Raw genomic sequence first — 14839 nt, forward strand, 5'->3', positions numbered from 1 at the left:
GAAGTCACATGATTTCAGTAAACAAGGCTTCGTTACATCATTTCATCGTTACATGTTTCGAAATTTTAATAGTTCACATAACTTTAGCAGTGTGATACGCAATCCGAACCACTGATTCGAAACAAAAGATTCGTAAAGCTGCGAAGCAGTGTTTTGAAATTGGCCATCACTAGATATTGTTGAATAAAATTGTTATTTTGGGGTTTTTTTTGGCACATAAAAAGTATTCTCGTAGCTTTATAATATTAAGGTTGAACCACTGTAGTCACATGAATTTTTAAATATGTCTTTAGTACCTTTCTGGGCATCTGAAAGTGTTAATTATCTTGCTGTCAATAGAGGCCTCATTGAGCCATCAGATTTTATCAAAAACATCTTAATTTGCGTTCTGAAGATGAACGAAGGTCTTACGGGTGTGGAACGACATGAGGGTAAGTAATTAATGACAATTTTCATTTTTGGGTGAACTAACCCTTTAATTTAGTTCAGTGAACACATAAGAACATGAATAACAATGTCTATGCAGTAATTCTATATGGAGACACAAATGGCCGTAAATAGGTTTAATAAAAATGACCAATGGTATTGTTGTCAATAAATATATTTTCAACTGTATTTTAATGTAGTTGTTAGTATCAACCTAGGTTTATACAATACTGAACATTTGTGCTGGAATTGATTAAATCAAAAATAATAATCATACTTTTAATAATAGTTGTATGTGATAGCATTGATAGTACACACACACACACAAAACATTTCCCATTTGGGAAAAAAAGAGAGAAGTAAAGGAAGACCAAGAGGGTGGAAAACCCTACACTCACTGGAGGGCAAGTAAATAAACTAAAACAACAATGATACAGAGTCAGCCAGGCATGACACACAAACCCTTGGGCAAAGTGGAGAATGCACAGTAGTGGCAGCTCTGAAGACTTCTCACAGCGCTTGATTATTATCAAAGACATATCTGAAGAGTTGACTCATACACTAAGTAAACTTCCATTCAGGAAAAAGACAACCTATAAGCTGCTTAGTGACTCACAATTTCATATATGTGCCGTCTTTTCCTTTTGTCGCATCAGGAACAAGTGTAGACATGCTAACCCTTTCTGCCTCCATTCACAAATATGTCCATTTATCAGCCTAAAGAGGCCCAGTCATCAGTGGGAGGGAATCTAAACCCCCCTTAGCTCTCTCCTAAGATTTCAGAAAGGGATTTTCCACCAAAGACTCAAACTACACAGATAAATGGGGCTGTTTTATAAATAATAACATGATATGCATATTACCTATTAAATGTTCTAGACAGGAATGATAACAATTGGCATGTGATCTATAAAGTTAAGAACACAACATTTTCAGATGCTCCTTTGATAACCATTTTTAAACAAACAGTTGATCTTACCTTCTCTGTGTGCGAGATTCCCTCTGGTCTCATCTGATTTCTTGAAGTTTATACTGGCGTAGGCACTGAGCTCTTCTATAACTTCCACGGCTTCCAGCTCCACTGGCCGAGATTGGAAAGCATTCCAGTCTGGAACATGCTGCTCTCCATTCTGCACTAGATCCAGATCGATGTAGTTCAGGCCGTTCTGGTCATGGTTTGTTAACACGGGAACTGGGCCTGAAGTGTTTTCCCTTCGTCCGTTGGTTACTGTAGATGCAGGAGGAGCGGTAGAAGCAGCAGAGGCCTCACCATGTCTTAACCATACATTCTCGAAAGAGGCGGAGCTGTGGCGCTTTACATCACCTGACTGACAGGTGGCTGATGTGTCAACTGACCCTCTTGGTGTCGTGGAGGCAAAAGTCTCTGAACTGTGTCTCCGTCGACCCTGTGGGTCAGCCCGGATTACTTTAGCCCCCTGGTTCCACCCGGAAGTGGAGTTAACCCGTGTGAATGCACTAAGACCTGACAAAGGGCCCATCAGAGCTGGTCTTCCTGGGGCACCGCTTAACACTGTCACCCCATGATTGGGTGATACAGAACAAGGAGGGGCATCCGCATCTGGCAAGGCCTCAGTCATCAGCATCATTTCTGTATTAGGAAAGCTAGTGCAGGATGCTAACTGCATGCTGATGTAGTCACGGTTGCATATGCTCTCACAGGGCAGCGGAGGGGAGGATTCAGAGTTTGATGGGTTGATGATGGCATAATCTGAACAGGAAGTGGAAATCTGCATTTCTGGGCACAACCGCCTGGCCTGTGACCCCGGCTGCATGTTCATGTACTCAGATGATGAAAGGTCTGACTGGGCGTCAGCATCACTTCCGGAAAACACAGGTGGGAACAGCGATGCTAAGCTTGCTGATAATGGCTTGTCGTTGAACTCAATGTTGACATACTCGCCAGGACTTTTGGGCTCTGCAGGGAAGGGACTCTCACGTGTTCGTGGGAGAGTACTTGCTTTGCTAGCATCCAATAACAGCCGTGTTGGCCGTGTCAGCCTACTGTTGCCCTCTGACCTTTTGGGTTTGACAGCAGACTGCTGCGAGTTGCCTTGACCACCCAAGCTGTCGCTGCTCGCGGAAGACGAGGAAGAGTCTGCGTACGGCAATCGGTTAGAGCCCAGTGATATCCGGAGAGGGCTCTGGTCCTGCTTCCTGTTGGCGTGTTTGAAGGAGCGGGGCAAAGAGAAGTAAGCATACATTGGCCTGGGAGGGTCTTCTACAGGGTTGAAAAAGCAGTCTGGAGGCGTACTAGTCGTTGAACAACTAGCCGGGGACATGTTTATGTAATCTCCACAAGATGACACTTTACCTTCCATACTCTCCATGGACAGCTTAGGGTTGATGCCATTAGTCCAGATCTTGCCATAGTTTGTTGTGCCATCTGGAGAGCAGCTGCCACTTGGTGACATCATCATGTAACCATTGGAGTCAACATGCGAGTGTTGCCGGGGGTTGATAATTTGCTGTGGTGCAGAAACACTTTTTGGACTCATGGGCATGTAGTCACCACTTTTCACCGTTGGGGTCGCAGGTGCAACGCCTGGCTGCATGGGCATGTAGCCGTCATCTTTGTGATCTGGTCGACTGTGGTCTTTTGCTTGTGACGTATCGATACCTTCCTCTGGGTATGAATGGGTAGGCATGAATGAGTGCCTGTGCGTTGACGATGATGACGATGCAGTGCGGCTTCGTGGGTATGCCGGCATCATTACAGTATACTCCTCCAGCGATGCGGAAGACGACTGCGAAGGAGTCTTTTGATGGCACGGAGTTGGCGGCGATGCACCAGAAGAATGCGTTCGTTTCCGGAAACATTTTTCCAACTCGGGCTCCTCTAGTCTTGATGGCGTTCCTCTGGATTGGCTTCGCGATTGGCTCCCGGTGCCAGGAAGTGAACCGGGCTTGGCCATGCAGATGTAGTTGTTTATCTCCTCCTCCCTAGCAGGCGGTGTGTGGCCAAGCGAGTCCGGAGTCACGCTACGGAAGGAGCTTCGAAAGTCGCAGGGGCTAGATCCGTATTCATCAGAGGAAATGAATCCGCCATCACTGGGCGATCCAGATATTGAGGCGCTAGAGCGGCGTGGAAAGAGGCAGTCAGACGTGGATCCGTGGCCGCTGGTGCTGCTGGAAGACAGGCTGACGGGGCTGATGGCTGAGGGGGAGCACCGCGAGGTGGGCGTGGGGATTGATCTGCTGTGATTGAGCGGAGGGTGAAGTCTGGATCCACCCCTGTGTCGCTGCGATTGAGGTCGGGCTGTGCTCGGACTCCCATCAACGGACGCCGGCCTGGACATGGTGCCCTCCCCATCACTGGACGCTCTCACTCTGAATGAATGGCTGTGTTTGCCGGGTCTAACAGGAGAAGTGGCTGTCACACTCTCGGCCCGGGAGCGCCTGCCTAAGCCAACCTGACTGGGGGGAGGATTATTGTGATGATGCCTCCTGACAGGCACTGAGATGGGGTTTGAGCAGTTGGAAGATGACTGACTTTTGCTGCGGGGTCTGAACTCCTCACTCATGGCTTTCATGGCTTCTAATATAGTTTCATGCATGTTCTGAGCCACGACTGAGTCGTCAACTTGCATCCAAAACTCCCCGGGTCCTGTCACGGCAGATCTCCCAACTTCAATGAAAAAGAAATTTTCAGAGTGACCACATCTTCTAATGTTCATCAACTGCAGGACCACTGCGGCCGCATCTGAATTGAGTTTCACAAAACTGATAGTCTTATTAGTGAGGCATAATCTGTAAACGCCAATCAGGTTTTTTATGTGACCCAGACCCTTTGGTTTCAAAATAACCTGCCAAACCTCTTTGAAGGCAGGTCCCGGCGTGGCTTCCCCGTAATTATCCTCGCCAATTCCACGGCCCGCGGCAGTTTCGTGGACTTTACCTCTGTTATGAAGATCAACCAGGGCTTGATACCATGACTCCTGCTCTAACTCGCTGTCAGCAGCGATGGCAAAGTACTCATCCTTGGTGTAAAGCGCGACGAGATGTTTGTTTTTAGAATCCGCTCTTTTGTTGATGTTAAAGCAGCTCTCCAGCGGAACGGACCTTTTCGGTGCTCCAGACTTGTGTCTCCACTTCTTCTCGTTTTCGTAGTACTCCAGTCGGGACGGTCCGGAGGCGCTCGCCGCCCTCAGTACAAAAAACCTTTTGTGCATGCTTTTGGGTTTCCTTAAATAACCCACCTTTTTCACGTCCGAAAAACATCCTTGCTCCGTGGTCGGGCTTGCCATGGTATAAAAAATAATTTATGGAAAAATTGCAGGATTGAAAGTCAAAGCGTTATGCATGTAATCTTCGTCAAATGTGAACGCTGGGTTTCCATTAAGTAAAAATAGAAAAATAGCACTCAAACAAGTCACTTTTGTGCGTACCGACAAAAGCTTCAATTATAACAGTTTCCTCAGCAGCATTACATTGTTAAAACTAAGTTTAAATAATCCATCGGGCATCCTCAAAGAATATTGCAAGTACCGGAAAGCACCAAGTTTATGATGTACAAAAATACAAAACAGTGAAAGTTACAAAACAGTGTCCTTTTTAGTCCGGAGATCCGAATGCATTATCAAAACAAGCGCAGTCAGCAGCGTACGACGACCCCATTTACCCCGGAGATCAAAGCGCTGTCTGCAAAAATCCCAAAAGTGCAATTACACAAAGCACGAGCGCAAAGTATGCATCTGACCGTTATTTACAACGGAAACGTACCGAGTTCGCTTCAACAGCTGCATAAGTTCCTCCAAAAGTCGCTGAGTTTTCTATTTTGTGAAGCAGTAACAGACCAAAACAAGGCACCGCTCGTGTATGTTTGTATGGAGGAGTTGAGACTGGGGGTTGTAGCCTAGCTTGTTACGATACAACTAAGAATCCCGCCTATTTTGGAACTGACCTCGTTGATTGGACAGTTCTAATGTCAATCATCCTAGGGGGCTGTGAGAGACATGTGATTCAAATGCACTGGTGGGGATTTTTGATTCATTCCAGTGACTCGAATCTTCAGTAAAAAGATTCATTTACACTGATGTTTCAACATATACACAGTGAGGCCAGTAGGAGAACGATTCGTTCACTTAAAAGATTCGTTCAAAACACCGATTCATTCACGAGCTAAACACCGCTATAAAGTTTTATTTAGAGGCGGTGTTGAAAATACGCCATGTAACTATGCGCTGCCGTTATTTATAAATACACTATTGTAAAATGGAAAGTCGGTCATACTTTGCAGTATTCATGTTACTGTCTATTTACATGTATAAATATAGTGACAAATGAACAATGTGTACTTGTTGTGTAATTGCATTACGGAGGAGCTTTGAAGTACACATTGTTATTGTTGTTATTATTATTATGGGATTAATTATAGTAAAGTAGCATAGTATAGTGTAATGAAAAGTAGAATGTGGTTTCTTTCCAGCTGCTGGAAAATCGGATAGCTAATTGACTACAATTGAAAACATTTTGTTTTTACAGTTTAGCTAAATGATCCTAATGGGTTCAAAGAATCTGAAAACTGGGTGAACTGAAAACTGACATTTCTAAGTTTAAAAAGGTTTTTTTTTATTAGGATTAGGTTCCTTTATGGTTGATTCAAATTATAGTAGCCATATGTAGGCTAGTATGGACTTCTTGACAAGGGTGTTTTATTTAGTGTCTTATATATCTATAGGCTATTTAATAATAAATTCTGTAAAAATAATTTCAAGTAGTTTTAAATGAATAAAAAAAAACGGATTAATTACATAGCAATGGAAATTCTGCATCTACGTAGACTATGGTAATACTACAGGCTATTTCTTTATTGTGAACGCATCATGTGGCTGCTGTACTCGTGTCTGCATTTATTGAGCAATGCTGCCACCTCCTGTTGAAATTCAAGAGGTTGCGTACTATTGGCATGGTAAATAACAACCTAAAACTTTTTGATACTCTAAATAATTCGTGCCTTTTATTTCCTTCATAGCCTTGTTTAAGATACATGTAGTCTACTATATCTTGTTATATTCAGGTGTTGTCTAATGATATTTGCACTGACAAAATGCATTGAGTGTAGTATAGTGTACCACCGGTCATCAGCTAGGCCTAACTATATTTCTTTTATTGACACATTGAATTGGATTTACTATGGTTATCTGCCAAATTTAGCAAATCAGCATTAGTTACATGATTAAACTTTAACTGAATCACAATTTAACAATTTATTATTTAACACATTCACTATTCACTGTTATTTTTTAATTTTTGCTTTTATTTTTACACTACAGTAAACTCGGGGGGGGGGGGGGGGGGGGGGGGGGGGGGGGGGGGGGGGGGGGGAAAGCTGTGACTTGGACGGTAACCTTTCAAAATGCACTAATGGCTCGTTTCCACTGAGCGGTAGCCTACGGTTCGGAATGGTAAACCCTGATAAGGCTTGCACCGCCAACAGTACCCTTACTTGATAGGCGTGGTGTATGCCGGTGTTACGGATCAACTGGGGATCATGTTAAGTGGGGACGCGCGCGTGCACGCAAGTATGTTTACCTGGATTTCCGGCAGATGTTAGACGGAGACAGATTCGTCATATGCGATATTCCACGGATCATAGATTTAAAAACGTATGTTTCACTAGTTATAAAAATAATAAAGCGCTTTGATTTCGCGGTGTTCGTTCCTGCGTATTTGGAGCAGTTTAAAGGAAGTTTATCATGCTCTAATGTCACGCTCACAAACCACGCCCACGTTAACATGGGACATTCGTTTCAATGAATGAACAAACTTGTCTAGTAGGGTGACCATATCATTTTCCCAGGACGCGTCCTGTCCAGGATTTCTAAATTGCCTGCAATGGCTTGAGCCCTTGCCTCTTTAATCGTGAAAGTGCGATGTGCCCCCGGAACGCGATTTCTACACGGAGGTCTGTGCAAGCCACTGTTCTTTATTGACAGTCTTCGTGCAATTCATTAAAATGTTGTCGTATTTGCAATGCTTTGACCGTTCTCTGTAGAGCCAGCCTTCTCGCAAGCCACGATTGGTCGATTATGTATAATGCACGCTATTGGTCAAATTATTTTTCAGTCATTACCTTCCGCAAATATGAAAACAAAACCAAAACTGGGACATTTTATGCAACTTAGAAATCCTGGACAGGATGCCTCCTGGGAAAATGGCACATATGAGCTGTGTCCCAATTCAGGGGCTACGCACTTCGCAGTGCATGGAAGAGGTGGGGCTTTGGAGTGGAGGGTTGCCAGCTCTGCGCAACAAAACTATCCCAAAAGTAGCGTAATCACAGCACAAGTGTAAAAGTATCCCAATCCCAGACGTGGCAACAATGAGCCGAGCGTCGTTACATGGCTAGCGGCTGTGTGACAGCTGACAGTTGACGTTTGTGTGTGCATTTTAAAGTTTTTATTTGATTTATGAAAAACTGACGTTTTGGACATCATGGATATTACAGTTTGATTTAGATATTACATACTGGTGAAAATACACTATATGAAAGAAACATTAAAAATGTTTAGTCCCAGACTAAAATTCATGTTTCAGTTGTTTTAACTAAAAGAAATTTGTACTGACATATCTTAAAATATACCTGCTGAGCGCGACTATTTGTAACAGGCAAGAATTTTAAAGCTACGATGACCAAGACAAAATTTGAATGGACCATAGATCTGTTTTGAATGTTCAAATATTTTATGGTTTGATTTGAGTTTGAGAATTCATTTCTTTTATTCTTTCCCCTTTCTGAAAATATCTGTTAACATGGCAGCCGTCGATTGAGTCAGCCCTGCAAACCTGTTGGTAGATACGCAGTGGACAGTGGAAATATGCACTCGTCCCAGTTGATGTCCCACCGGCAGAGAGGCCTTACCAGGGTCTCTGAAGCCGATCCAGGGTTCCCTGCTCAGCCGAATGAAAGTGTACACAAATATGTTTTGCTCTGTTTTATGTACTGTTTATTGAAAATGTTGTTTTTCTGATGTTAAACCTAAGTTCTGTTGTAAATAGTTGTAAAAGGTACTTTAAGTAATGTAGCTATAGAACGATGTATTTTAATGTAAAAACATTTATTTACATGATTAAAAAATAATTGTATATGTTGTATATGTTTAATGTTTCATGTAAAATTATAAGTTGCATAAAAGAAATAAACAATGAACAATTCTCTTTTATTTACACATGTGAACGTAAAAATTTTTTAACAGAAATTACTCTGGCTCATTTACAAATAAATTACATTACAAATATAATGTATACAACTTATGCATTTCATTTTTAACTTACATCACAAAAATAAGCTGTACAGAAATTGGGGTGTTTCATTGACAAAGTGACATTTAAACAATATTTATATCGACACATTTTTAATGTACCCATTTTATGCACTGTATTCTGTTCTTGAGAAAACTGAAAAAAGCGGCCTTTGAAGTGTGATTCACCGCGGCGCGAGGAGGGCTGACGTAATTCGAGAGCGACTTCAAATGCACCCTCTCCGTTTCCCCGTGGAATGAAGCGTCCATCTCAAGACACTTCGCGGTCTACCCTATCCCACAATTCATTGCGCGCCGGTGACGACAGGAGTTCTGTGTGAATTCACATAAATGTAAGCAATGCCCCATGTTGTAATATCTAAATCAAACTGTAATATCCGTGATGTCCAAAACGTCAGTTTCTCATAAATACAGTATTGTCTCTAAGATGGAGTGCAGTTGAGTAAAATCCTAAAGTAGCCTACTGTACTTTAAATTTAGACTTAAATACAGCTTAAATACAGAGTAAATGTATAAATATGAATGTATATATTTTCACAGTTAACGTTTTCATTCAAACAAGGTTAACTAATTATTGCTAACGATATAAAACTAACATTACATAATTTAACCATACATATTTTACCTGTTCATATGGTCCAGTGTCCCGTCGTCGCCGGCAGTGAAAACTTTAAAATGCACACACAAACGTCAACTGTCAGCTGTCACACAGCCGCTAGCCATGTAACGACGCTCGGCTCATTGTTGCCACGTCTGGGATTGGGATACTTTTACACTTGTGCTGTGATTACGCTACTTTTGGGATGGTTTTGTTTTTGCAGAGCTGGCAACCCTCCACTCCAAAGCCCCACCCCTTTCATGCACTCCGAAGTGCGTAGCCCCTGAATTGGGACACAGCTAGGTCACCCTAAACTTGTCAACGAACTTAAGTAGAACTGTAAGGATTTTCTTTTCAACATTAGTGTATCATATTGTGTTTGTAGTGTGCTGTGTTCTAATCACAAATTATTACAGACAGATTAAGTTAAAATTAGCAGTAAGATACCTAAAGAAAACATGAATTGCAAAGTCAGAACATTTATGGAGTATGCTTTATAACTCCTTTAGCAATATATATATAAAAAAAATGCATATGCACAAGCGTTGCAAAGAAACGTATTTATTGCACTTAAAAATTGTCATCAGAAACAAACGAATGTAAACAAAATGTTATATAAAGGACGGGGCGCTCCTATGATTGAGCGACTCGCAGTTAAGGCTCTGTTTGTGTGTATTTATTGTTTATCTGTTTTGTCTTGTTTTAAATTGGCGTGCACTTTATGTGCAGTTTTTCTTTATACGATGTGCGCCGTTTTTAAATTATGGATACTGCTTGTGGACTTTTTTGTGCGCTCAATCTGTTTGGGCATGTGGGAGCCTACCAGCCAGAGATGGGGGACTCGAGTCACATGACTTGACTCGAGTCAGACTTAAGGACTTGAGACTTGCTTGACAAATATTAATAAAAGACTTGACTTGACATTCATGACTTGAGTTATAAATGACTCGATATAACTTGTCTTTTGTTTAATAAATATCTGTTTTTGAACGCACCGCAACCTAACCACGTGACGCAGCAGGCAAGCAGAGAGCGCTATCGTGAACTCTCTCATGGACAGCCGTGACTGAACATGGAAGGCGCTACGCCAAGAATAATTAAGTAAAAAACATAACATTGTGGACATGTTAAGAGTTGACTTTGAATTGGTTTTGTGTTCATTAAAAAGAAAACTGGGTTAAAATCAGTGCTGTCATCTTTTTAAAATTTAACGCGTCAAAAATATTTAACGCAAACGCAGCATCCGTTTTTTTCTGTCATCCTTTGGCTAGCATTACAATATGATCAAGCTCTTATTCATGCAAATGCTTTTAAACCATTTAAGCGCGCCAAAAGAGAAAAAGAGAACGCGCCGTCTGTAAATGTCCTGCTGTCACACACACGACGCACAGAAAGACGCGCAGGAATGTCACGCTTTAACGAACAAAAACGCACCCAATAATGCCAAAAATATCCGTTTTGTCGAGTATCCTCATTAGAGCAGCCTTAAATGAGTTAAATAAAGTCTTAAACGAAAGTAAATAGTTGTGAGAAAGTGGGACACGCGTGAGATCCGCGTCATGTGCGGCAGGCCATTGAAGACAATCAAAAAACAAAGGTAACAGAGAAAATTCACATTTAATTTTTTTGCAAGTGCAATGCATTGTAAATGGTTATTCACTGTTAATAAGGAAATATCTTTTTTTTTTTTTTTTTTGCAATAGCACTCATTATGTGTACAGTGTCTAATAATTGGTCTTCATTGTTAGACTTTGAGTGAAAAGCCTATGGATAGTTTATGGGGATGCATATAAATATACTGTGTACACATACAGACTTGCAAACCCAACCATGCATGCACACACACAAAAAAAAAATCAAACTTGCAAATAAACAATACACTTTTCACTCATACACTTTTGCACTTTTGCACACACACTTACAAATATTAATGAATCACACTCAGTCAAGTCACCTCTCTCTCTCTCTCTCTCTCTCTCTCTCTCTCTCTCTCTCTCTCTCTCACTCACTCACTCACTCACACACACACACAAATAAAAAGAAAAAACAATCAAATTTACAAACATGCACATGCAAACAATACACTTTTCACTCATACGCACGCACACACACACATTCATTTATTTATTTATTTTTATTGTATTAACAACTCAGCTGTATGTGAACACCTTTTGAGTAGAAATGCACATTACAGTTTTTTTGTTGCAAATAAAACTCCCATATTCCATAACTACTGTAGTTTTATTTCACTATAAATTCAGTTAAATCATCAAACATTTGTATGACTTGCCATTGACTTGTTTGACCCAAGCTACAACTTGACTTGAATTGCTTGACATAAAGCAGTGACTTGACTTGACTTGCTTGATTCTCAAAAAAAAAAAAATGACTTGGACTTGCGAGGATCAAGAGGAGGTATTAGAAACCGGGTGAGAAGATGTGGAAGTAAGCTACCTTTACCTGCTTTTATTCTATCAAATGTGCGCTCATTACGGAACAAATTAGATAAACTGTCCGTGCTGATAAAGACCAATTCTGACTACTGGAACACAAGTTTATTTTGCTTGAACAGAACGCTGGATTTGTGTTTTGGTAATATACCTGGTGCATACGTTTCTAAATCCCTCCCTCCCCTTGGCTTCTCAGATCATAATGTAATTTTATTGTTGTCAAAATACAGACAGCGATTGAAATCACATAAGATTCAAACAAAGACCATTCAGGTTTGGAATAATGACTCTGTGGAAACTCTGAGGGGGTGTTTTGAAGCAACTGACTGGGAGATGTTTTTCCAGAGCAGCAAGGGAAATTTGGACTTACTTAATGACTCACATATGTCCTTTTGTGCTGGTAATGTTATCCCGACTAAGGAGGTCAAACTTTATCCAAACAATAAGCCATGGGTTATTAAAGAAATGAAACAAAAAGAAATGGCATTTATTGAGGGTGACAAAAGATGTGTAAATGAACTGAGGAAGGAACTGAAGATTAAAACAAGGGTAGCCAAGCTCCGATATAAAGACAGAATGGAGAGATTTACAAGAGGGAATACAAAAACTGCATGGCAGAATCTTAATATGATGATGGGAAAAGCACAGGTGTCAGCTCGAGTGCCGTGTTCAAATCCTACTTCCTCACTTTTTATGCAAGGTTCAATGTGATCAGCTCTGTGAAGGTCTGGGATCTGATTAATAACAGTAATGCTCCCACTCTTATCAGTGTGGATGAGCAAAGGGTCATTTCCATTCTTTCTAGGTTAAAGTCAGGGAAAGCTCCAGGCCCAGATGGTCTTGAAAGCTGCATATTGAAGGAGTGTTCGGCTCAATTATGTGGAATGGCTCAGCTTTTCCAGTGGTCACTAAACACTGGATATGTTCCGAAAGCATGGAAGGAGATGATGATAATTCCTGTTACTAAAAAATCTAATGCTAAAGAGATGGATAATTTCAGACCTGTGACACTTACCTCGGTTCTTTGTAAATGCATGGAGAGGGTGGTAGTAGGGGAGCTGTTTAGACCCGCTCCAGTTTGCCTACAAGTTGAAACGAAGAGTTGAAGATGCTTGTCTAACTCTTTTAGATACTGTTACTAGACATTTGGATGCTCCTGACTCGTTTGTTAGGATTTTATTTATGGATCTTGCATCTGCTTTCAACACAGTCAATATTAATCTATTGTGTGGACCGTCTTCAAAGATTACAAGTTAATTTAACTCTTGTGCAATGGATTAAGGATTTTTTAATGAATAGACCCCAATATATTAGAATGTATGACCACAAATCTAGTAGTATTATTATAAATATGGGAGTTCCACAAGGTTGTGTCTTGCACCTATTCTATTTTCCATAAACACAAATGAAATCATGTGTGGAATTAAGGGTATTTCACTTTTGAAATACGCAGATGACATGGCTTTGGTGGCTTGTATGACAGACAAGCAGTCCCTGGTTATATACAGGCAATTTGTTGAATCCATGGTTGGTTGGTTCCATGACAGTTCCCTAAAGCTGAACATAAGTAAGACCAAAGAGTTGTGCTGTGGGGGGGTTTGTCCATCCAAAATTTCTTCTTCACTTTATGAACCACTTATGTTATGGGGGCAGGTTGAATCCTTTACATATTTAGGTACTGTGATTGACAGCCAACTTTCCTTTGCACAACATGCGAATGGTGTCTACAAGAAGGCTAATCAGCGTTTATTTCTTCTGAGACAGCTGAAAAGATTTAATGTTAGACAGGACATTATGACTACAGTGTATTGGTCACTTGTGGAATTAGTCATGACATTTAATATTGTTTCTTGGTATAGCTTACTTTCAGCTGAAAATAAGAAAAAAATATCAAGAATTATTAATCAGGCATCAAAGATTACTGGGGTCTCGCAGCTTGACCTTTCAAACCTTTATTGTATGGCAGTTAAGAGGAAAGCAGCTTCTATTATTACAGATTGTACACATCCTCTTTATGATGCTTTTCAGCTACTTCCATCAGGTTGCCGGTTTAGAACTCCCTTGGCTAGAAAGAAGGCTTACAGGAATTCTTTTGTGCCCAATGCAGTAGCTATTTTAAACAAGGTTAAGTGATTGTGTGTGGGTTGTAGAAATATGCATAATTGCTGTTTTTTTTTATTTTTTTATATGGGCGTGGTCTGTGAGACACGACATAAAAATGCATTAAAAATTTCCCTTAAACGGCGTCTGATACATTAGAACGGCCACAGGAGAAACAACAAAGTCCAATAATGATACAAACATTCACAGATAATGCGGAAAGCCTTTAAATCTGCTCTGTGAAAAATTCCCTGTGACGAATCAGGCGCTGTCCAATATCTGCTGGAAAGTCAGGTAAAACTATCTGCGTGCACGCGCACGTCCTCAGTTAACATGAGCCCTAGTTGATCTGTAACAGCTGTTAGTAGCGATCGACGTCATTCTCGCTCGAGGAAGAAAGTGACACAGCAGATCTTGTTCTTGCTTCTCGCCATGTGGCTGTCTGTCACAAGAAGAAGACAAGCTTTGTTTGCTGCGCGCCGATGTCATGAGAAATCAAGTTCCCCCAAGAAAACAGGTCTCTTTTAGGACCCAGGTGGTAATGCCTGATCAAATGTTATCGTGATGTCTTTACTAATTATAACCTATTTCACTATTGTGTGATGTTTATTACATGAAATATAAATTGAATGTCTATGTATTGCATAATAAAACACAACCATGCCTAAAAATGTATTTAAATGAGGATAAGGCTTCTTGCAACATACTATGTTCTGTAAAAGTAATTTATTATTAATTTTACACAACAATAGTAATGTGGTATATTATATGATATTACTATTATAATTTTAATAAATTAATTAGAAATCGCGTTCCGGGGGGCAGAAATGTGAACGCGGGGGCACCGCGATGCGACCGCAAAGGGCACGTTCACTTTCGCGATCAAAGGGGCAGGGGCTCAAGAAGTGAAAAGGCTGACATCAAACATAAATGGGAAAAGAGAAGCGAGTACAACAGTTATGCTAGTAGTGAATGGTAAAATT

The 14839-nt window shown here is 40.9% G+C and overlaps 1 protein-coding gene and 2 long non-coding RNA genes across 4 annotated transcripts in view; 1 reads left to right on the forward strand and 2 right to left on the reverse strand.

The window, feature by feature from the left end:
- Positions 1-6736, reverse strand: part of irs1 (insulin receptor substrate 1) — a 30371-nt gene extending 23635 nt beyond the window's left edge. For both annotated transcript variants that reach the window (XM_051863489.1, XM_051863488.1), the window contains exon 1: positions 1406-6736. In XM_051863489.1, coding sequence (XP_051719449.1) covers positions 1406-4691 — 3286 coding nt within the window. In that variant the 5' untranslated portion in view covers positions 4692-6736. The remainder of the gene's footprint in view (positions 1-1405) is intronic.
- On the forward strand, positions 6732-8613 carry LOC127495989 (uncharacterized). The gene is made up of 2 exons (XR_007925223.1): positions 6732-7351; positions 8207-8613. It is a non-coding gene; the product is annotated as an uncharacterized LOC127495989 (long non-coding RNA).
- On the reverse strand, positions 8590-14532 carry LOC127495987 (uncharacterized). Its single transcript, XR_007925222.1, has 3 exons — positions 12772-14532; positions 9334-12671; positions 8590-9020 (listed from the first exon to the last, which is right to left on the reverse strand). It is a non-coding gene; the product is annotated as an uncharacterized LOC127495987 (long non-coding RNA).
- Between the last annotated feature and the right edge of the window lie 307 nt (positions 14533-14839).

Source organism: Ctenopharyngodon idella, chromosome 15, assembly GCF_019924925.1.
Source record: "Ctenopharyngodon idella isolate HZGC_01 chromosome 15, HZGC01, whole genome shotgun sequence".
NCBI classification, from domain to species: domain Eukaryota; kingdom Metazoa; phylum Chordata; class Actinopteri; order Cypriniformes; family Xenocyprididae; genus Ctenopharyngodon; species Ctenopharyngodon idella.